This window comes from Tachypleus tridentatus, chromosome 11, assembly GCF_004210375.1.
Source record: "Tachypleus tridentatus isolate NWPU-2018 chromosome 11, ASM421037v1, whole genome shotgun sequence".
NCBI classification, from domain to species: domain Eukaryota; kingdom Metazoa; phylum Arthropoda; class Merostomata; order Xiphosura; family Limulidae; genus Tachypleus; species Tachypleus tridentatus.
In genome coordinates this window covers 83,560,309-83,582,084 of record NC_134835.1, presented here as the reverse complement: position 1 = coordinate 83,582,084, position 21,776 = coordinate 83,560,309, and the positions used below count along the sequence as shown (strand labels likewise).

General features: G+C 30.4%; 1 protein-coding gene across 1 annotated transcript; it reads right to left on the bottom strand.

Moving 5' to 3' along the window:
• Window positions 1-584: 584 nt before the first annotated feature.
• On the bottom strand, window positions 585-21,421 carry LOC143232630 (serine/threonine-protein phosphatase PP1-beta catalytic subunit-like). The gene is made up of 8 exons (XM_076468288.1): window positions 21,266-21,421; window positions 20,281-20,412; window positions 17,745-17,975; window positions 15,552-15,656; window positions 14,033-14,104; window positions 6,311-6,462; window positions 3,039-3,173; window positions 585-1,558 (listed from the first exon to the last, which is right to left on the bottom strand). Exons 1-8 carry the CDS (start codon window positions 21,315-21,317, stop codon window positions 1,451-1,453), a joined length of 987 nt encoding a protein of 328 aa, XP_076324403.1. The 5' UTR covers window positions 21,318-21,421; the 3' UTR covers window positions 585-1,450.
• Between the last annotated feature and the right edge of the window lie 355 nt (window positions 21,422-21,776).

Below are 21,776 nucleotides of genomic sequence, written 5' to 3'. Positions count from 1 at the left end.
GGTTTTCACATACTACTGTGCCACTGAAGAGATGACCTCAATTTACTACAAGGTATATACACTAAACATCATTCCACTGTTTTCTTATACCTCTGCATTTCTGAATTATTTGCCAATCAATGGATTGTTTTCAATAATCATTCAAGTAGAAATGCTACTCTTTTGTTAGTATTATGTTTAGTTTTGTGTTTTGAGAGCTATATTCAAATAACCATTATTACTAATAAATATTTTATATTTATTTATGAAACAAGTGTTTTCACTGCACATTTTTCAGCTACTGTCTTTACATTACTTTTCACAGCTGAAGTAACAAACATTTTGGAAATTGAATATATTAAGCAAATTTAGCTTGGTTCAAGTTCAGGTGTCATTAGAGAACTTGACAAACTGGTGAAACCATAGCTGTTTCTACTGGAAAAGATTCAGGGTTTAGTGACGTTATTCAGCATTGTCTGAACTAGAGAACAACAACATATTTACTGTGCAGCTCCAAATCTTGATGTTACTAATGATTCAGATGTAACAGATCAAGTGAAGTCAAGACTGTTAGAGAGTATAAAAAGAAAGAAAATTGAACCACATAACATTTATATCGCTTTAATGAAATATTCCACCGACACTAATAAAAAATACTGAGAAACACCAACAAAATGTATTTGATGAGATGATGTGCTGAAAAGTTTGTCTCACAACTTCCTTTTGAAACATAACCTTTGTCAGTGTCACTTTAAATATACACAAGATACAATCTTCCAGAAGTTACTATTGTAAAGTAGAATTAGAAAATAAATGACAAACACTGAAAAATTAAAGCATTAATTACCTCATAAACATCTTGTCCCTTCTTTACCCATTTAAGCTTTAGATGTATCACAAACATTAAATAAGGGAGTATATAAAAATAATTAGCTTAAATCATTACTTCATAAAGGTTGTTTCTTGTATCACACTTTTATATCTTCTGAAACCTTTCATTAGAGTTACTGGACACACACACTCTCACAGTCTGACCTAATTCTGTTGTCACTAGATGCACAGTTCAGTCACAGTATTTTACTATTGTTTTTGCTAATAGATTACATATTTATGTTCAGACACATAACCTTATACATAAGTACTTACTGAGTAAATCCAAAGATTTCTTAAAAAACAATGATATTTTATTCACTTACTTTATACGTCATCACTAAGGAAAAGAGCAGAATTTCATACTTATAAAGGCTGTTTCACTTCCACCAGAATTAGTTTTGATAGAATTTATAAAAATTGACAGTTCAAATATTTGTGGACAACACAAACAAAAACAGAAACACAAAGATAAGACTAAACAGCATGATTGAATTTAAAAAAAAAATGTAGACAATACTTTATATATGATCTCTATGTGGACAGTGTAGGATCCCAAAGATAATGCAAAAAATCTGAAAAACACCATATAGTATTTTAACTAGTGCTTATTTTTTGTTTTGACAGGTCCACGTGGTGGTGTTACAGGTCGTCCAGCATTCAAACCTCCATACTGGTACTTGGCTTTTTTCTCAGATGGTTTAAGTATCTGTGAATTTCAGAAAAAAAAAAGAACAGTAAGTAAAAATAATTATGGTCACCACATATATGATTCTGTCTAAGAAATGTTTCTAAGTGCTTGTAACTTAGTGTTATCAATTATCTACTTACAATTGGATCACAAACATTTAACTTGGGAACATGTATTTTTAAAAAACATTAGTTTCAATTGTGCTTTAATTCTAAAGTTTACAGCAATTACTAAACTATGCAGAAAGTGTCTACATAATAAGGTCATGTTTTTGTTTGGACCTTGGTTAGATGAGACCATAAACATAAAATTTTGAAAGCATATTTTTAATGCTGTACCAACCATCATGTTTCTATTCAAAAGTTGTTTTTACCCATTACAACAATGTATGTATCTCAAAATTTGTCATCCAAGTTTTGTCTAGGACTTCAACAATATAAAGCTGATAAAAGTATTGTCAAAACTTTGTTTCAGAGGATCACCAAGCTCTGAGACACAACAGCAACATCATTTTTGCTGATATTAAGTTTTTATAAAAGAAAGTACCAATTCATTAATGAACCCCACACAAAAACTGAGTACCTTTATTTTCTTCGCCTAGTAAATGTTTAAGCACCTTCTTAAAACAATAGTGACTGACATTTCATGCATTTCACAGCATAAACCACATTGGACAGAAGTTTCCAAGTCATTAATTAATTTTGGTTTCATATGAGATTACAGTTCATTAATATCAGTCAATATCCATCAGCAGTGGTTTAACTCAGGAAAAAATCACATCTTTCAGTATTAGCTCTTGATATACAAAGGACTGAGTACATTAATTTAATTTTTAACAACAGAAAAATAATCATGTGACAACCACAACCATACAAAGTTACAGTGAAACAGCATGTTCAGAGGTAGTGTTATGCACTGAAATTTGTTTGCTTTTGGGAATCCTTTCCATGTAAATTAGTTAAATCATTACATTGTAAATTTGTGTTTAGACTGGAAATTTTAGCAAGCAAGATATCCAAGAACCATCTCTGCCTGGGAAACCTACAGAAGTTCTGTATACCTAAGTTGACTATGATATATTCAAGTAGCTAGAGAATGAAACTGATATTCATTGACAAAAACATACTGTAGTCAGCACCTATGGGTTATTGTATAATCAAACTGTTAAAGCAGATGCTGGAAAACCTCTGTCTTTATAAATTAGATGGATTATGTAAAGTCTTCAGAGAAGGAGATGTGCTGTGGATATGACAGTCCTAAGACAAACCTTATAATAGAAAGCATATTTTTATAATAGAAACTATGATGCAGGGCTATTGTCAAAATACACATCCATTAGCTAAAGCATAACCAGGCATGGAGACATGGATTATAGCAACATGGTGAGGCTATAAAATCATTTTAATATCAGATATTCAATTTTCATTTTATTTTCTTTTTTTAAGTTAAAAATTAATTAATGAACTTTTGTGAGGAAACTGAAAGCTATAATACAAACCTGGAATGAACACATTAATGTCTCATCAACTGACATCATTCCTCCAGCATTATCAAATTCACCACAATAATTGGGAGCAGAAAACAAGGTAACTAACTGCCTCTTTGCAAAGAATTCATATCCATCTTCTACAACCTAGAAACAGAATTAAAACATTCCATCAGAATGGTGTGCAATTAAAAGATGTGTCACAGGATAATTATCTCGACTTTAAGTACCAAGCAAGTACACAGTTGGCCTAAAAGATTTCAGTTGTTACTTCTATAATAATAATAAAAAGAGAGAGAATTCATTATTAATAAATTAACTTTATTATGTCATGAAAATGAATGAGTTCTAACACTACTAGAACACACATTTCTATGTCATTTAATCTTAAAGCTTAAAAAATAATAATCCAATTTATAGTGGTAGTACCATTATAAACTGCTTTTCACTATTATTTTTTTAACCCCCTCTTTCTATTTTCACACACATAATCACAGGAAATACACCTACTTTATCCCTAAGTGGACAGCTTTGGTTTTATGTTCATAACACAAATTGTAAACCAAATTACTTCAAAAAATTAAAAAACAGCTTTATTATTGATGTTAGTCAATACTATTATCACAAGAATGTAATTTGTAATTCAAATATTTATGTAAGTTCTAATTTCAAAAGAACATTTTTAAAAAATTTCATTCAATCTTCACTTTTCCCCCTTTCAATTAGTACAACTCAAAATAACCTCTCAAGTTTCCCTCTTTCAGTTAGTACAACTCAAAATTCCTCCCACGTACAATGTTGGTTATAATCTATGGACAATTTCAAAGTCTAAAATTTGCTAACAGCTCCATTTACTGAAATATAACTTTTCTCAACCAAACAGAAACTCCTCCCATGTGTTCTTAACTTTAAGGTTTCTTTCAAAACATCTTACTTGTTTATAACATAGAAAGAGCTCATCTTACAAGCTAACAATGATCCTCTTGAAATTGAAGGTAAATATACATTAACAAGATGTCATGATTTTGTACCTTAGAATAAAGGAAAAATGTCACTCATAGCACTTAATGTTATATCCTAGTTACATCTTAATTAGAGAGACAAACTTGTTTTTGTACATTTCATTTTAATGATTTATGTTATAGTTATGTTTTACAATGCATATCTGAAATGTAAAATTTTTATATTGACACAGATTTAGAGAAAAAATACTTTAGGAATAGGTAACAAGTGTACAAGTCTGAAGCTGCAAATGTGATTATGTAATGTTTGCTATGTGTCATTGTGCTCTTCAGACATAGAAAACTGAAGATATAAAACAATTACAAGGATGTTCAAAAAAGATCTACAAACATCCAATGTAAACAAATCGTAACACTGCATGCAGAAATAGGCTTAAGTTAACATAAATGTGACGTGTTATAATACAGTACTGTACTGTCTACAAGCTCAGTAATTAAACTACATTACTAATTTAAACTCTATACAACTAAAGTAGCAAAGCTACATAGTACTGAGCCTTGGTCATAATGTGCCAGTCCTTTTGTTTTGCTGGAAAAAAATTCTTATATATCTACAATCTAGTTTATATATTGTACCCTGTGTAGTCATGCAAGTAAGTCTCTTACTTGTATAGCAGGTAATTTTCAAATGGGTTTAAAATTAGTACAATTTTCAGCTCCTTCCTTGTACAAAAATAAAACTTACTAAAATGCTTAAATCTCAAACCCACTATCACTTTATAGTTCTATTTCCATGAGACTATGAAGCTTGCTTATGCTCAGAACATGTAGCAACAGACATACATTGCTGTTTACATTTATACATGCATTATGAAACTGATAATTTATGTACTGTAGATGTCACACTTAGTTATTTGCTGAAGTGAGTTTATGGTAAGGTTGTTTATGCAATTATTTATGAATCATATGTTGTGTAACACATACCTTCAACTGTTATAAGTTAGTGTTACAACTTTCTGAATTTCTTTTCATTTTAATTGAGTATCATAGTATCAGAACACCTAGTATGACACAGAATGTTCTAGACTTCTATCAGTGTATAAACATACATTGAAATATTATTATTTAGGTCTAGACTGAGTGCTTCCGAGTTTTGCAATAAAGAGAATATAGTGGTAGTTTTTAAGTGAAAGTATCACAAACTGTATTGTAATAACAAAGCAGAGAAGAATAATTCATCTTTTCAATAATTTTCTAAAATAATTAAACCAGACAGTGCAGACTTCCAAACAAAAAAGAGAGAGAATCATTTAGAGCTCTGGATACAACTGTGATAACCAGAGTGAAATGACTATTTGTACAAATAAATTTAACAAGTTTTAATATTTTAAAACAAATGGACTGTTGGTGTTTATTGTTGAAATTTATCACCAAATCATCACATCTACATACAGTATAGAATCCAGCCTATGAAACCTGACAGCAACAATATGGTTTTGGGCTTAAAACTACAGTGTCAACAGTAACCACTTCAAGCAATGGGTTCAAGCCAAAAAATGCTAATGCTTCATCAGAAGAACTTAAATCATGTAAAAAATGTTATAGCACAACTGCTTACAGTGTTTAACAATAAAAGCACAATTTTTTTTTACATCATAAGTACACTCTGCTCAACACTCAAGAACTGACTAAAAATAGAGTACAGAAATGTCAAGTACAGAACACTAGCCAAGTTGGAATATCAATACGAAAAATCAAAGTTGGTCATTTTGACCCCACCTTACTAGTTAAGAATTAAAATTATGATTTCTTTTGTGTACAAAATATTTGTAATATTCATTTAAAGCTCAATGTATTTCATGAAGATACGCAAAGTAAATTCAAAATTATGGTAAGCATTAATTTTCCAATACAAGATCAATCCATGACAGATGCCATGCATGTAGGATGAAAGCATATGATCTTTGTTCTAACTAACAATTTAAGATTCTTTATAACAACACCTGAAATAAATAAAAGTTCAAGTGAAATTACAAATTTTTATATGCTTAATTATGGAAATAACCTTTTGTCACTCATTAACTCACAACTTGTTTTGAATAATTTATACAGATGATCAAATGTTTTAATAGTATAATAATCTAACTTAACTAAATAACATGATAACTGCAGGATCTGTCAATGTCATCAAGAGATGACCTCACCACATAAATCAGAGGTAACATGTTAACACGTTTTGTTTATAGAACAGTCAATACTGTATATAAAATCTTGCGATATCAAACAGTAAATTATTTATAACAAATTTTGTAAAATCCTTACTTGATGTGCTCTACAAATTAGATCTAAGTCATGGCGGTTGAGGAATTTGCTCACAACATCAGCACCAAATGTGAAAGAAACTCCTCGATCATTCTCTCCCCATCCATTTACGCCTTTGTCAGGGTCAGACCAGAGAAGATCACATAATAACCCTATTTAAGATATGTTTAATATAACAAATGAGAGGAGGACCAAAATGTTACCCCTTAATATTATTACCTCATTTTCTTGAAAAAAGGCTAAGAAAAACAGAAGCTATTGTCAACTTAATGAATAAAGATAGAATCACAAGATACTTCTGTTAACTAATATTTTGTGCTCTTAAACAACAAAAGTTTCTGTAAATTGAATAATAATGAACAAGGCTTAGAGATTCCATTAAAAGCTACACATTTGAAAATTAATACTAACTGTTAATCACTTATACTCACACACACATGATATTAAACAAAATACCCAAGTACTCTTTTATTCCAATATATAAATAGCTTTCCAATGTTAAAAAAAGTTTTGAAAATTTACCTCACTTTTACAATGCACAATTAAAAACAAATTTGAACATGCAGCTTTTATCTTCAATGACTAGTTTAATATAGATATTCTTTTTAATTTCTTATAAATATTCTGATTTCACATTCTTCTGAGAATACAAAACTTGTTTAATTTCCTTAACGTGTGAAATTATAAACCAGGTTGTTCATGCTATGTGTTTATTTGTTAATAATAATTAAAGTAAAAACAATCATATTAATAAGCAATATACAACATACATACATATAACACAAAAAATAAAATAGATCTTTCTAACAACTGCTTCCTTGTGGTCAGTGGTTAGAAAGCAAAGAAGTCATCATACTAAATCAATGCACAATGACAACTATGCTTTGACAGAACTTCATAATTACAGGAAAAACAGCCTGTCCTTTGGCTAATGCTGAAACTTCATCTATCATGTAACCATAACACATGATCCTAAAAGAAGTCCTGAATATGGCAGCAAGTTCATTAAAGAACCCCAGCTCTTCAAAAGATCATATGAACATATAAACAGTGACACATTAAAGACATATATTCAAGAAGATAATGAACCTATCCAACAACCACTGTACAGAAATAAAACCCAAAAGTAACACAACAGCCTTAGCCTTTGACTAAACTAAATGAATTCATTATAAAAGGAATATTAAAAAACATTCTCAAACATTAAATTTACCGATTTCTTTCACAAATACATTCCTATTATGAATTATTAAAGATCACATCATGTTATTCAGCACTGAAAAAAAAAAAAACTGTCACTCTACCCTGTCACATTCTCAAACAATAACCTATGTTATGTCGGACACCAACCGACCAATGCAAAATCACTACTGATTTCTTTTACAAATACATTCTATCTTTCCTTCCCTAGAAAAAAAATCAACCACATCACATTCCTTATGAAATTCTTCAAAACACACAATTCAACACTAAATTTTATGTTAAGTAAAAACTAGATACTATTAGGCTATAATTTTTTTTTATGAACAAGTACATTTTTTATTCTTAATTACGTAATAAACACTTTATTCCTAGTTTTCTCCAAAATTTTTGTTGAGTCAAAACTTAAGTTAGTAAAATAAAAAACAAACTCAGGAATATTTTTCCCTGTATGAACAAAAACAGACCCAGATATAAATCTCAAATATTCTGAAAATACAAGTAAAAAGTGGAAGCTGATGAACTTAAAAAAAGGTGCATATTTAAATGAAGATCAAGCATGTGAAAAAATAGCAAATTTATTTTTTCTTTATATTGTAGGCCACCAATAACCACATATCAGCTTAACTACACTTAAGACAGAAGTACCTTATAGGACAGACTTTTCTTTCCACAATGCAGTAACACAAAACTCTCAAATTTCAAACTGCTTGGAAAAGTAGGTGTCAAAGAATGTTAAAACATTTTCTGTGTTAGACCTAGCAGAGTTGACTGTAACTATAAATTCACAGGTATAACATAATAAAGTATTACACAGACCTAAAATCCCCCAAACTCAACACATTTCACTGAATCAAATATGAATTTAACATGTCACAGATCAACTACATTTAAAATGGCAAAAAAATCTAATGCTATTTCACTATTTTTAAAATGAAGTACAGTGTAAAATTTTGTTATAAATTATTCTTGTCTTGTTTGTCAAATAACAATACTCTGGTTTATGCTAAGACCATATATGAATGAATATGCAATATCAAAGGGATACTAAAACAAACTGTAGATATGCATTTTGGAGGTTCTAAAGGCTATGCAAATGACATATGTAAGCTGTAGAATAGTAAAAGTTTGTTTTTTTTCACAGGAAAAGTTCCTTGCACCCTGTAAGAGTAACTCTGATGTCAATTCACTGAGATATCTTGATTATAACACATCTAACTTTTTTGTGGACAACAAATTTAAACATTTCACCAAAAAATTTGTTACAATTTACATAGATGACTGCAGTTAACTTAGAATTATAATCAAAGTTCCTTTCTTAATATAGAGTCAGACCAATACTGACCCCATGTATACTCTTCAAAACAAGAAATGCAAAAGGGATATTTTGTTATTTTAAAGAGAAATGTATGCAATAACGCTACAAGCTCAGAGTATGTGATGTTACATGTTAAGGCACTGATTGTCAGACCAAACTGACAATAAAAGTTATACACTTTGAAAACATCGGATTTTTCGCCAAACGCATGCGTGTCCAATAAATTTGTTTGAGAGATCTGCATGTTCTGCAAGTGCAACATGTGCAAAATCCCTATAAAAGTGATGGGTTCTCGGTTTCCATAGCTCAGTGTTAAGCCACCGACACGCATTACAGTTACGCCAAGACTGACTGAAGCACAAAGCAACATCGCTATTGGTCACTTGGAAGCAGGCGAATCTTGATCAGATGTTGCCAGAGCTGTGAATGTCCACCCAACCACCATCACAAGGCTATGGAATCGTCACCAACAACATGGTCAACTCGTTACAGTTCACGATCTGGCAGACCTCGTGTGACCACACCCGCACAAGATCGCAACATCCGTTACGCCACCTTTGGGATAGGACCACCACTGCAACGCCTACTGCCTCAACCATACCAGTGCTGCGTAGGGATTTCGATCAGACCGTATGCAACCATCTACGAGATGCAGGAATCCGACCTCGACGCCTAGTCAGAGGAGTCATCTACACACAGCAACATCGTCAAGCACGGCTGCAGTGGACTCGGGCACATCGGGTATGGCCTCATCGACGATGGAGGCATGTTTGGTTCAGCGATAAATCACGTTTTATGCTTCATAGGCAGGATGGAAGGACCCGTGTTTACCGTCGCCAAAGTGAACGTTTTGCAGCAAACTGTGTGCAGGATGTTGACAGATTTGGTAGTGGCAGCGTCATGATGTGGGCTGCCATCACCTACAATGCCAGAACAGACCTTTTGCACATTCGAGGGAATCTCACTGCTCAATGATACGTCGACGAGATTCTTAGCCCACATGTGCAACCCATCATGGTGAACGTCAATGACGTTTTTCAACACGACAATGCCCGTCCTCACCAGCCCGACTCACCACTGTGTTCTTGAGACACCACAACATCAAAGTTCTTCCATGGCCCTTCAGATCACCAGATTTAAACCCCATCGAACATCTTTGGGACGAGTTAGACTGACGTCTGCGACGGCGACAACCTCAACTGCAGACTCTACCTCAGCTTGCAGCAGCTTTGCAGGTTGAGTAGATAGCCATTCCACAGGATGTGATTCGTCATCTCATCGCTTCCATGGGCAGGAGATGCCAAGCAGTTATTGATGCTCACGGGGGCATACTCGTTATTGACGTTGAGTGACGTTAAACTTCACCTAGTGAGCGTGGACTTCGCCTTTGCAGACTTTGGATGTTCAGCAGTGAATGTGCAAAGTTTCACACATGTCATACAGAACTACCCGGAATAAACTTGTTAACAATTTGTCTCATATTTTGCCTTTTGCGGTTTCTTTTTTTGAAGAGTATATACTCAGCAAGATATTTCCTATATCTTATGAGAAACCCTACTACCATCTTTCATTTGCATTGACAAATAAATTTCAAAACATTTTTAAAACAGATAATTAAATATTATATAATTATTATACTTAGACATCACAATATACCCCCTCCTACACAACAAACCTTTTAAAACTTTTGACATCAGTGCACCTTTAACCCCAAAACAGTAGGAATGTTGCAGCACCACAGTGAGTGAAAGTGACATTACAATATATATTATGATTCAAAGTTTTATATTATCTAAGTTTAAAGTCCTTTATTTCAAAAGAAAACTTCAGATGTAGTGTCACATGGTCCACATATTATGAAACCTCAACTTCAGCACTGTTATGTAGTTATGTAATGCAGTTATGTAGAGGAACAACTAGATAATAAGACATTTACTTAACCCTACTGATGCATACATTTCAAGTTCTCTGGATAAATGCAGTTGAAACAAGTAAAATTTTGTCAACCCCTGACTAATGCCACATCCACCTTCAATAGATTTGTCCGAGATTTATAGCTTACTTCTAGAGCTTACATACACATGTATATACTCATTAAAAAAGAAATTTTACACTATAATCCAAGAGGTTATTTTGTAACTGGCATGCAGTTTTCATAAAAGGGTGCATGTACCTGCTTAATCGACTACACCATTTATGGTTGTTTCTTACATAAATATGTAATAGTGAGAGATAGTCTAAATTGTATTTAGGTCTTGGTATAATATTTTAGTTATTTATGTGTTAGTTATGTTCTAAAATGCATAATTGAAAGATTTAAGCATACATCATGCTTTGCATCCATTCTCAAAGCTAATGATATTACGAGGTGCTTGAAAATTTTTACACTAGTTATGTATCTCTGCCAGAGGGAACAGTTAATTTGTGACGAGATGAATAATAATGGTATAGAACAAAAAATAAAAACACTAAAAATTAACTATACATGGAAAGGAACAGACCTCATTACAAATATAACCAAAAGAAGACTTTAAAATATTCTACAAAAATAGGTTTGTACTTTTTTATATTTTTAATTTTAACCCTTAAACAGCAGCCATCATCATCAGATGCTGCTATCTACAACATTCCTGCTGTTTAAGGGTTAATCATTTCATTGCATTGTACATTGATGGTAATAGTTAGTTAACAATATGGTAGAGAAAATAAAACAAACTACAAATATTTTACTCAAAAAGAAAACTTTTGATGTTCATTCAGAAGGTTCTAAAGAATATACAAATTGAAACTAAGAGTTTGAGTGCAAATAATACAAAGATAAATAGTATATATTTTTTTAGAAAGACAAACAAAGTAATGTCATTTTCAAGATACAAGGTTTTGGAGGCTATCTCAGAGTTACCATGTGTAGATTGCATAAAGGTTCATGTCAATTTGATGTGAAATGTATGGCCATGTTGCATAAGAGTTAGACAACAAAATTCTACAAAATTACTTAACACCCTTACCCTAGGTGTCCTTTTCTACTGACAGTTTTAGTGGCTTATATTCAAACTTTTATTAAACTACTTTCTGTTTATTTCAATTAGTATAACATATAAAATCTAACCAATAATCAAAATTTTAATAGTAAGTTTTGAGTTGTTAATTCTCAAAAGCAATATTTTTAAAAAATCCTGAATTTTACCTAGTGTAACATTTTCTCTAGACATCTTATCTACTTTATTTTATCTACCAGCCCTACGAAAAGTATGAAATTAAATGTAAATTACACACTGTAAAATCATCATTGCTCAAACAAGTTATATTTTTTCTAGTCTTCAATTTTGTTTGGTTACAGAGCTGTCAAAAAGAAAATCAGACCCTTACTGTCACACCCACCTGTCACATTCTTTCTTTCAGGATTTCTTAATAGTTCTCTCATGTTTAATTATACATTACCTATAACCAACAGAAAATGAAGGTTTTCATCTGTCAAATGATATATTACATAGTGTTCTGAATATATGTGTCAATTTCACTTATAATACAACTTTGGAGCCCTCAGGAATCACAACAGCCACTTGGGTGAATTTGTAACAGCTCTTGTAACACAGTTAGAAAGTCAGAAAAATGTCTGCTTTTTTTCATGTTATTAGTCTATGTTCGTTACTGCTTTATTTAGATAAATTTCACCAACAACCAACAGCAAAAAAAAAAAAAAAAAACGTTTGGGTAAGTACTTGTTTTCCATGGTTATTCTTTAGTTATTATTACAAAAGTAACTAAAATGTACAAATATGGATCTTTTTAGATTAGTTAAGATTAAATTAAGTAAAATAAGTAATAATAATACAATAAATGTTTCACAAGGCACACACACAAGCAGCTTGTAGTAGCTCATGGGTAATGTAATTTAATAGCATAACACAAGCTGCACATGCTCCAAGTAATTTTCATCTTATAATGGCAAGAATAGTAGCTAGTCACAGTTCACAGAGCTATCAAAAGGGCAATAAAAATATTTTTATGAGCTTTAAGCTCCTTAGGATAAATGAATGTAGTTTCATGTTACAATATAATGTCATTCTATCAAGAAAAATAGCGTAATTTAAATTTTCTTTTCTGGTTATGGGGTTGGTCAAATTGACCAATCCCATTTTGAAATATGGTAGAGAAAAAGAAGGTAAAACTACTTTTACACTTTCATAAGGAGTTAAACAAAATAAAATGTTTCTAAACAAAAATGGCTTTCCAATAACATGACAAACAGTATTACATACAAGGAGTTATTTCAAACAAACAAATTTCAGTACTTAAAAACAATTTACAATATTATCAAACAGGTGCAAACATATATTAAATGTATGTAAAAAAATATAAACTTATTTCTACAATTAATGATTCACGAGTAGCTTTTAAACCTGAGAACAAAATACAAAACTTGTAAAGATGGAATTTCATACTTAAAAACATCTAAAGTGATACCTAATTTTAAATGTCCCAGATGTAATTCTACATCTGTCTGTTTGACAATCAGATGATTGGACATGCTACTACAGCAACAAAAAGATAAGACTAGTATACTGGATCACAAGCTTGATAAATATTATATTGGTATATGTCACAGTGCATTTAATGTTCTCATTACAAGACACAATTAAAAAGCCTTGTATGTAAGAAATATTAACAAATTTAAACCTGAGCTGAACATGACTGATTGAGCAGTAATATTATTGACATTAATACAGAAATGCAGATAACTATAATCTGATGAAACTTTAGAAGTCCTCAAGGCACTTTTTATTTTAATCTTATAGACCTAATATTATCCAAACAGCAAAACACAGTCACACTCAACAATTACATAAACGTACACACAATAAAAATATTTTGAAACAAACAAATGGATTAACTGGTGTGACATATGGGTAACTAAAAACCAAAAGTATTAAACATGTAGCATAGTCTGTTTCCATTATAATTATAAACTTGTTGGATTTTTTAGTGGCATAAAGAATCAATACACTCTACATTAGCTACAAAAAACTTCCTGGTCAGAAACTTAATTATGAATTAATTATTGTGTTCAAACACACAAGACAAAATATTAATGGTGAAAAAAAAATTACTATTTTTCTGATAATAAATATCCATGTAAAAAAATAATTGTAAAGACTAACTGTTTTAAAAATAACATCAGTAAATTAATAAGCATTTTTTACCTGTATCTGGTACATCTGTTGGTCTCATAATACGTCTTATCTGTTCCATGGACTGCAGATCAGGTGAAAGACCTCAGAAAACAAAAGAATTTTGTAAGTTTAAGTTTTTACAATTGTTAATGTTGTTTAGTATCTTGAACCTCAATTTAATCTATAATCCATAAAAAAATTAAAAGAAATATCACAGTAAAACCTTTCATGAGACCACTTCATAAAACATAGTAAGACAATAAATTCAGGCTCAGTCATAAAGTAAAATGATTTAAATGCTCATGTATATGGGTAAATTTCATGCACATATATATATAAATTATTTGATTTTTAAAATCATTGGCTTACTGGATTTAACAGCATATTCATTGCACCTTAATTCAATTACTGTTTTTCTGAAAAGAAGGACCCTTAATGTTGTGAATATGGTGCTAATATCTTGACTTAGTTATTGTAGTTGTACTGGAAGAGAAAGAAATATTAACAAATTTAAACCTGAGCTGAACATGACTGATTGAGCAGTAATATTATTGACATTAATACAGAAACACAGATAACTATAATCTGATGAAAACTTATAAGCTCTTAAAGTACTTTTTTTTTAATCTTATAGACCTAATATTATCCAAACAGCAAAACAGTCACACTCAACAATTACATAAATGTACACACAATAAAAATATTCCAAAACAAACACTAATTATTAACACTTTCCATTTTCATCCCTATACATACATTAATAAATAAACTTATTTTATAAATACTCTTAACATTTTGCTACAACTTTGAATCATGAAAGAACTAACCAGTTGCTTGGAAATTTCTGACCTGCATACAAGTGTGTTTTGGTACAAAATTAATAGTATACCAGCTGTTTATATCAGTGATACTAAAACTACCTGCCATTATCCCTATATTTTAAACTGCTGACCAGAAGAAAGGCAATCAGCTGGAAATACTTACTGTCAATTAATGGCTATTCTGCTACAAAAAATACCAGTACTGACCATCAGTTATAATACCCCCATGAAAGAAAGGACAAACATGTTCAGCATCAGGTTTTGATTCTAGAAAAATCAGACTGATTACAAGTGTAATACCCTATTAACCAAGCCATGCCAGGACCAGAAACGATTTGTTACACATTAATGTTGAAATATACTATTATAAACCCATAATTGCAAGGTTAATCATGCATACTTATTCTAAGACTAATATTGAGTTATCTTTAACTCTAATGTGAAATTTTTATACTACAGTAAATATTTTACTATACAAGTTATTTTATTAATACACATGAAATACATAACTAGTTTCTACAAAAGGATGCTTTTACTAAAACATTTCTCTTTTGTGAATTTCCACACTTAATCAAAATGTATACATTTTTCCCATACACAGTTATTTGTATATATGAAAATATATCATGCGTGTGCATGCTCACAATAGCACGCACGCATGCATACACACACATTTCAACTAATATCTCTAAACAACCAAGCAAAATAAAACAAGAATGACAACTTACCACCATGACAACAAAATATTTTTTCATCAATGATGGCTGCTATAGGCAGACAATTAAAACAGTCTGTAAAGGTCTTCCAAAGTTTGATATTATAACGTCTTTTACCTAGAAATAGAAATATTTTTAAAATCATCTCCAAGTGTGTTAAGAAAAAAACATATCACCTGTAACTGAACAGCTTCAAGTAAATGTATTTCATTTTAAAATATTTTATTTCATAAAAAAACCTTTTCTCCAACATCTACAGTTTATCAAGTAAAACTTTACTACCCTCAAAGTTCTATTAAACTTCCAAGATTGAAAATAAAAAAATATTAAAATTTTCAAAATTAATTCAAGACTTGCCATTCTATACTGGCATTTCACCTAATGTGCAAGTAATTCTCTTCAAAATATGGACAAACTATTTCATATAATGTCATTATAGTGGAGATACATCAGCAAAACTATTTGCAAACTTTCTGATTTTAAACAACAATTAAATTTTAAAATGAAAATGTAGAAACAAAAATACATCTTAGAGATTAGATCAAAAACACTATTTGGATGTGTCTTAAACTCTTCACAGTATCAAACAAAATATGTAACTTGATTGCTACAAGTACCATAGTTTAATGTATCTTAGTGCAGTACCATACACAAAATTTTTTTAAAAATATATACAAACTTATATAACTTTTTTTTACATTTGATACAATAACCTGAAATTAAGTATTGATCAAATATTTTTCAAAAGAAGTCTTCCCCCCCAAATTCTTTATGGGTATGAATTGTAAAATGTGTAATTACAAAGCAGGGTTCAGAATTCATGGCATGTATTGGTCTCATATAATTGCCTGAAACCATTTTACTACTAAAAATATACTGTACTTTGATAAAAGAGTAAGTAATTTAACACCAAACTAAATATTAGGCTTAAATCACAATACATCTCACAAATAAGGTTTAACTGAATGATTCAAATCAGACTTCAAGTTCACAACAGGTAAATATAACAATTTTGTAGCAGTTCTGGTTGCTTTTGCAACTAATTTGCTGCCCAAACAGGTAAAGTACATTACAGAAACACAATCTGATGAACATCAAACAAGTCCAAACTGTTTTAATATGTAAAAATTAAACATTTTAAAATAAGTTTTACTACACTATCTTAACAAACACAATATATTTATTGCAATAAAAGGTCATTGTATAAACTCATGTTTTGTAAATAAAAGACTAAGAGCTCAGTATTTTATGTTAATATAAAAAAATGGTTACAAAAACCAAAAAATAAATATTACACCAGAAAAACTTTTTCATAACAGTGACTTACTATGAATATTTATAAAATGAGTACCAAATTTAATGCTAATAGACTTGCATTGTTAAATGTTTAATTGCTTTGTCAGAATTGAATGACAATGCAGTAAAGATTTCTTTTTAGTATACTTCCATATCAACTTTATGGCTAGTATAAAAACATTAAAAGATCATAACTGATGTACTTTTAGAGATTTTATTTTTAAAAAAATGTTAAAATTTAATTAGAACAATAATAAAATACTTAAGCATACAAGGCAAACTATGGTTTGTTTACAAAAACTGCTATACAGGTTTTCCTTAAACCATTGTACAAGTGAAAACCAAATACATACATATTGTATGCATAAAAATATACAAGTTTTATGCATTAATTCCAAACAATATATTGCTCTACACACAATCCCTGAATTAATCACTAATGAACAAAGCTAAAAAAGGAAAAAGAAAATTCGAGTGATGTTACCAATCATAAAAACAAAACCTAGTGCCAACACTAAAGCTACTTTTGTTTTAAACACTATAAATTTAGCATTTTTCTTTTTACAGTGTAATTTTTAGAGCTTGTAATTGCATAACTGTATTTGTTGAATCAGGAGAAAATTACTGGCTTTACATTGTGTTACACCATAATTTGTACAACTGTATTATTTAGTATTAAATAAAGTATAAATTTGCTTTCTCTATATTATACAAATACAATGTTAGTAAAACTACTACCAATATATATATTTCAGTATTCTTGCTGTATTTTTAAACTAAAATTATGAGCATCATATTAAATTATTTTTGAAACAATACAGTCACTTGAACAATTATTTTTACTAACCCATCTGTGAAAACAACTAAAAAATGAAATACTAACAAGAAATGATTCTTCCAAACACTTACATTCATCATAAAATCCATAGATTCTGTTGATACTTGTGCACTCGTGGTTCCCCCGTAAAAGAAAAAAATTTTCTGGGTACTTGATTTTGTAAGCTAAAAGAAGACAGATGGTTTCTAAAGACTGCTTGCCTCTGTCAACATAATCACCTAAAAACAAGTAGTTGGCTTCTGGAGGGAAACCTCCATATTCAAATAAACGTAAAAGATCGGTGTACTGTCCATGGATGTCTCCTGTTTGATAAAAATAAAAGATATGTAGCTTCAGTATTAAATATGAGAAAGTTTCCAGTTATAAGATAAAAATAAATTTCACAAATTACTTTAACTTACTGTCTAAGAAAAAAAAAGATTCTACTCAAAAACTATTCAGAATATATTTAAATAGTTACTACAGTACCATAAAAACAAAAGCATTTTAAGACATACATTAAGTGGAGCTTGATGATTAAATCAATTAAATATTAGAAAAACAGTCAGCTAATCATATTAACATTTCTGATTATTTAACTATCTATGCAATTGAAGTACAGCAATTATCATTTTAAAATTCAAAATGGTTCAGCTTTGGACTGTCATGATCCATGATGACGAGAAAACCCACTTTTAGAGAAAATTATATATTTAAAGATGTAATTTGGACAGTCATGGCCCAGTGACTAAGGCTCTCACAATTCCTATTCTCACCAAACATCCCCATTCTTTCAGCCTTGGAGCATATTGGTTTCTTTACTTATGGAAAATCTACAAAGGTTATCCACTACTGTTTCTTATTTTAAACAGATAAATAAATGAAAGAAAGATGGCTGCACTAAAGCTACTTTTGTTTTAAACAGTGTAAGCTTAGTATCTTCAATTTACATTGTGTAAATTTTACAACTTGTAATTGCATAACTGTATTTTTTAATGTTACACCATAACATAAAACTTGTATAATTGTATTCTTTAGTATGAAATACAGTATAAATTTACTTTTTCTATGTTTTATAAATATGACATTAGTAATACGAAACCTCTTACTTTCATGAAGTTTTGGTGAAAGCTGTGACAAGCACTGACCAGTATCAAACCTACAACTTTCTGATCGCAAAGCAGACACAAAAAGGCACTCTATCCACGCAGTTGTGTCAGCCATTTAACCAAGTGATAAAGTACAAATGTAAATGTACTAACAGATTATCTCTACAAAACTTTAAAACAGCTTTAAAATCAGGAATTATCAATCACTTTATTAGGTTAAAAAATGAAAATCATGATATATATATTATTTTTTACATTGTACATCATATCATATCACAAACACACTGTGGTCAACTATACATAAATAGGCTATAACTATAATATAGTCTTTACAAAGCCAAGATAAACAACTTTTTGCAGTACTCTGACTGACCCTAGAAAATAATGCCCCAACATTAAAATCTATATGCCTTTTTCCCAAAAATGCTCAGAGAATACAACTCGGATGTTTATTAATCAAGGTATCTTCACCATTGTTAACAAGCATGTTTTGTAACAAGCCTGCCTATAAAACACAGTTTTGATTAGAATAATCTGATAAGGAAAAGGTCAACATTATAATGATCCTAATTAACTTATATAAAAATATATTAAAACACAATTGGGCTTTATCATGTACAAATCTAAGTGGATAATTTATGTTGCTTCCCAGTATTTCTGTATACATTTCGTGTATTTGTTTTTCAACAACAGAATTTTAAATTGATTTTTACACTAATTCTTGTTTCAGTTTATTGACAGGAACTACATCAATATCCTTTTTTGAATAACAGTTTCTAAAAGTATGTTTTCTAACAATATTATCAAACCGTTAAATGTAAATTGTAACGTGCTCTTTACAGGTGTAGTAGTACTTAGTTCATTTTGACAATCTCTCTCATATGATGTCACCAAATATCAAGCTTTCTCATCCAGTAAGTAGTTTAACATGCTTGCTGGTTTTAACAAGACACTCATATCCATGTTTTCAACCAAGAAGCATTTTGTTCATCTTGGGGTTACAAATACTTTTTTCACAAGTCCAAGTAATTACCAATGATACACTATTTTAACAATGGTATGTTTATTGTACCAGAGGATGCCTATCATATTAAACAAAATAAGACCTGGTGGTTAGGACACTTGACTTGCACACAAACTGAGGACCATGAGCTTGAATCTCTGTCACTAAACATATTCATCCTACATAACTGCTAACAATGCCAGCCACCCAGATATAAAATTTCTTGACTTACAAAAATACCAGCCAAACTCAATGGGATTATAGTATTATATTTATTACAGTATTATATTTGTACAAAAAACTTCTACTGGGTTATAGACAATTTATTATCAAATTTAGAACAATCTGTTTATATGTAAACTTTCTTAATATTAATTCATATAACTAAATAATTATAAAATTGAGAGTGAAGACACATTTCACAATTATATAACTAGGAAATGGGAAACAAATTAAATGAAACGTTTTTATAGACTCAACTGGTGCCATAATACATACATAATTCTTTATACTAACCACATATTTTGAGAGGTGCTTCTAATTCAAGGAGTATGGGCTGACTTAAAAATATTTCTCTTGATTTCAAACACAGACCACGAACTTCAGCTTCTGTTAATTGTACAGTTTTTCCAGGTCTACAACCACGCACTGTAAAATAAGACAAAATCTGGATTTTCTTTACATATACACTTTGTAATATCACTAAAATTATCCTCTCTAATTTAAAATATGTACGAGACCATTTGCCCTGGTACATTCTTTAGAAATGTAGTAATGCACCCATAATTCTATTATACTTTATTACAAATAGTTTCCTTTCAAGAAGAAATTTACAAAAAGAGTAGCAGAGTTTTTCATAGCTCTTATAAAAATAATTTTCTATATAATTTCATAATTTTAAACCAAGCACTAAGTTTATCTTTATTTAGTGAAAAATTAAGGTGTATTAACAATGTAACTCCTTCACGCTCACAGCCATAATCATGAAACAAGCAAACACTACTACTTGTGTTACTGACATCATAACAAGAACACAAACAGGAACAGACAAGGTGTAATTATCAGTATCACTTAGTACCACTGAGACCAAAACCCTGTATAATGTAACACTGTAAGCTGTAACACTAACATTTTTTTTCCTATACGGATTATGTTCCACTAAAACTTAAAACTACAAGCATTATTTTATCAAAGTGTATCTTTCTTGCAATGTAAATACTGATACTAGTTAACAATGGCAATGAATAACATTTTAAGCCTAACGTCGTACTATTAACATTATATCAGTCCGTGACACAACGAGTACAACTTGCTTCGCTCAGTATAGTATACAATAGTACTATGCCTCGTACGACGATTCTAAATCGCTTTCACAAAGCAGTACCTTTCCCTTCTGGTGCACTTTTAGATAAATATGTTAAATATAGGTGATATGTTTCAAATTGCTTATCTCTTAAGAATATGTATTTGTTTTACTTTAAAATAATACTTAGTTTCTTACCTTCCAAAAGCCTGGAAATTATACTATCCACATTAAGTTCACCCTCTGCCATTTTCCCTAGAGATGACGTCAATGCAAGCGCTATTTTGTGCTACAGAAATGTTGATTTGTACATTCGTTGCCGCCTATATATAAGTAACGATAAAAAATAAATGAAGACGGTTGATAAAACGCAAAACATTTTATTTACAAGATCCGAACTTTCAAAATAACTTATTCTATCTTCAGCGAAATCTGAAAATTGTGTTACAAAGGTTATTATTACCAAAATTAAAATATAATCGTTAGGGTGCTTAGTTATTAGTAAAAGTGGTAAATGTACTAAAAATAATGTTTATATATATATATATTACACAACTGGTGAGTTAAGTGTGACAATTTACAACTTGAGATCCAAAGAGCTTTGAATCATTAAGGGTCGCGCGGCCTTTAACTATGGCTTGCTGGATTAAGTAGTGGATGGCTGTTTCTGTTAGATACTGCTAAATGTTCTCTCTACATAAACTCTACA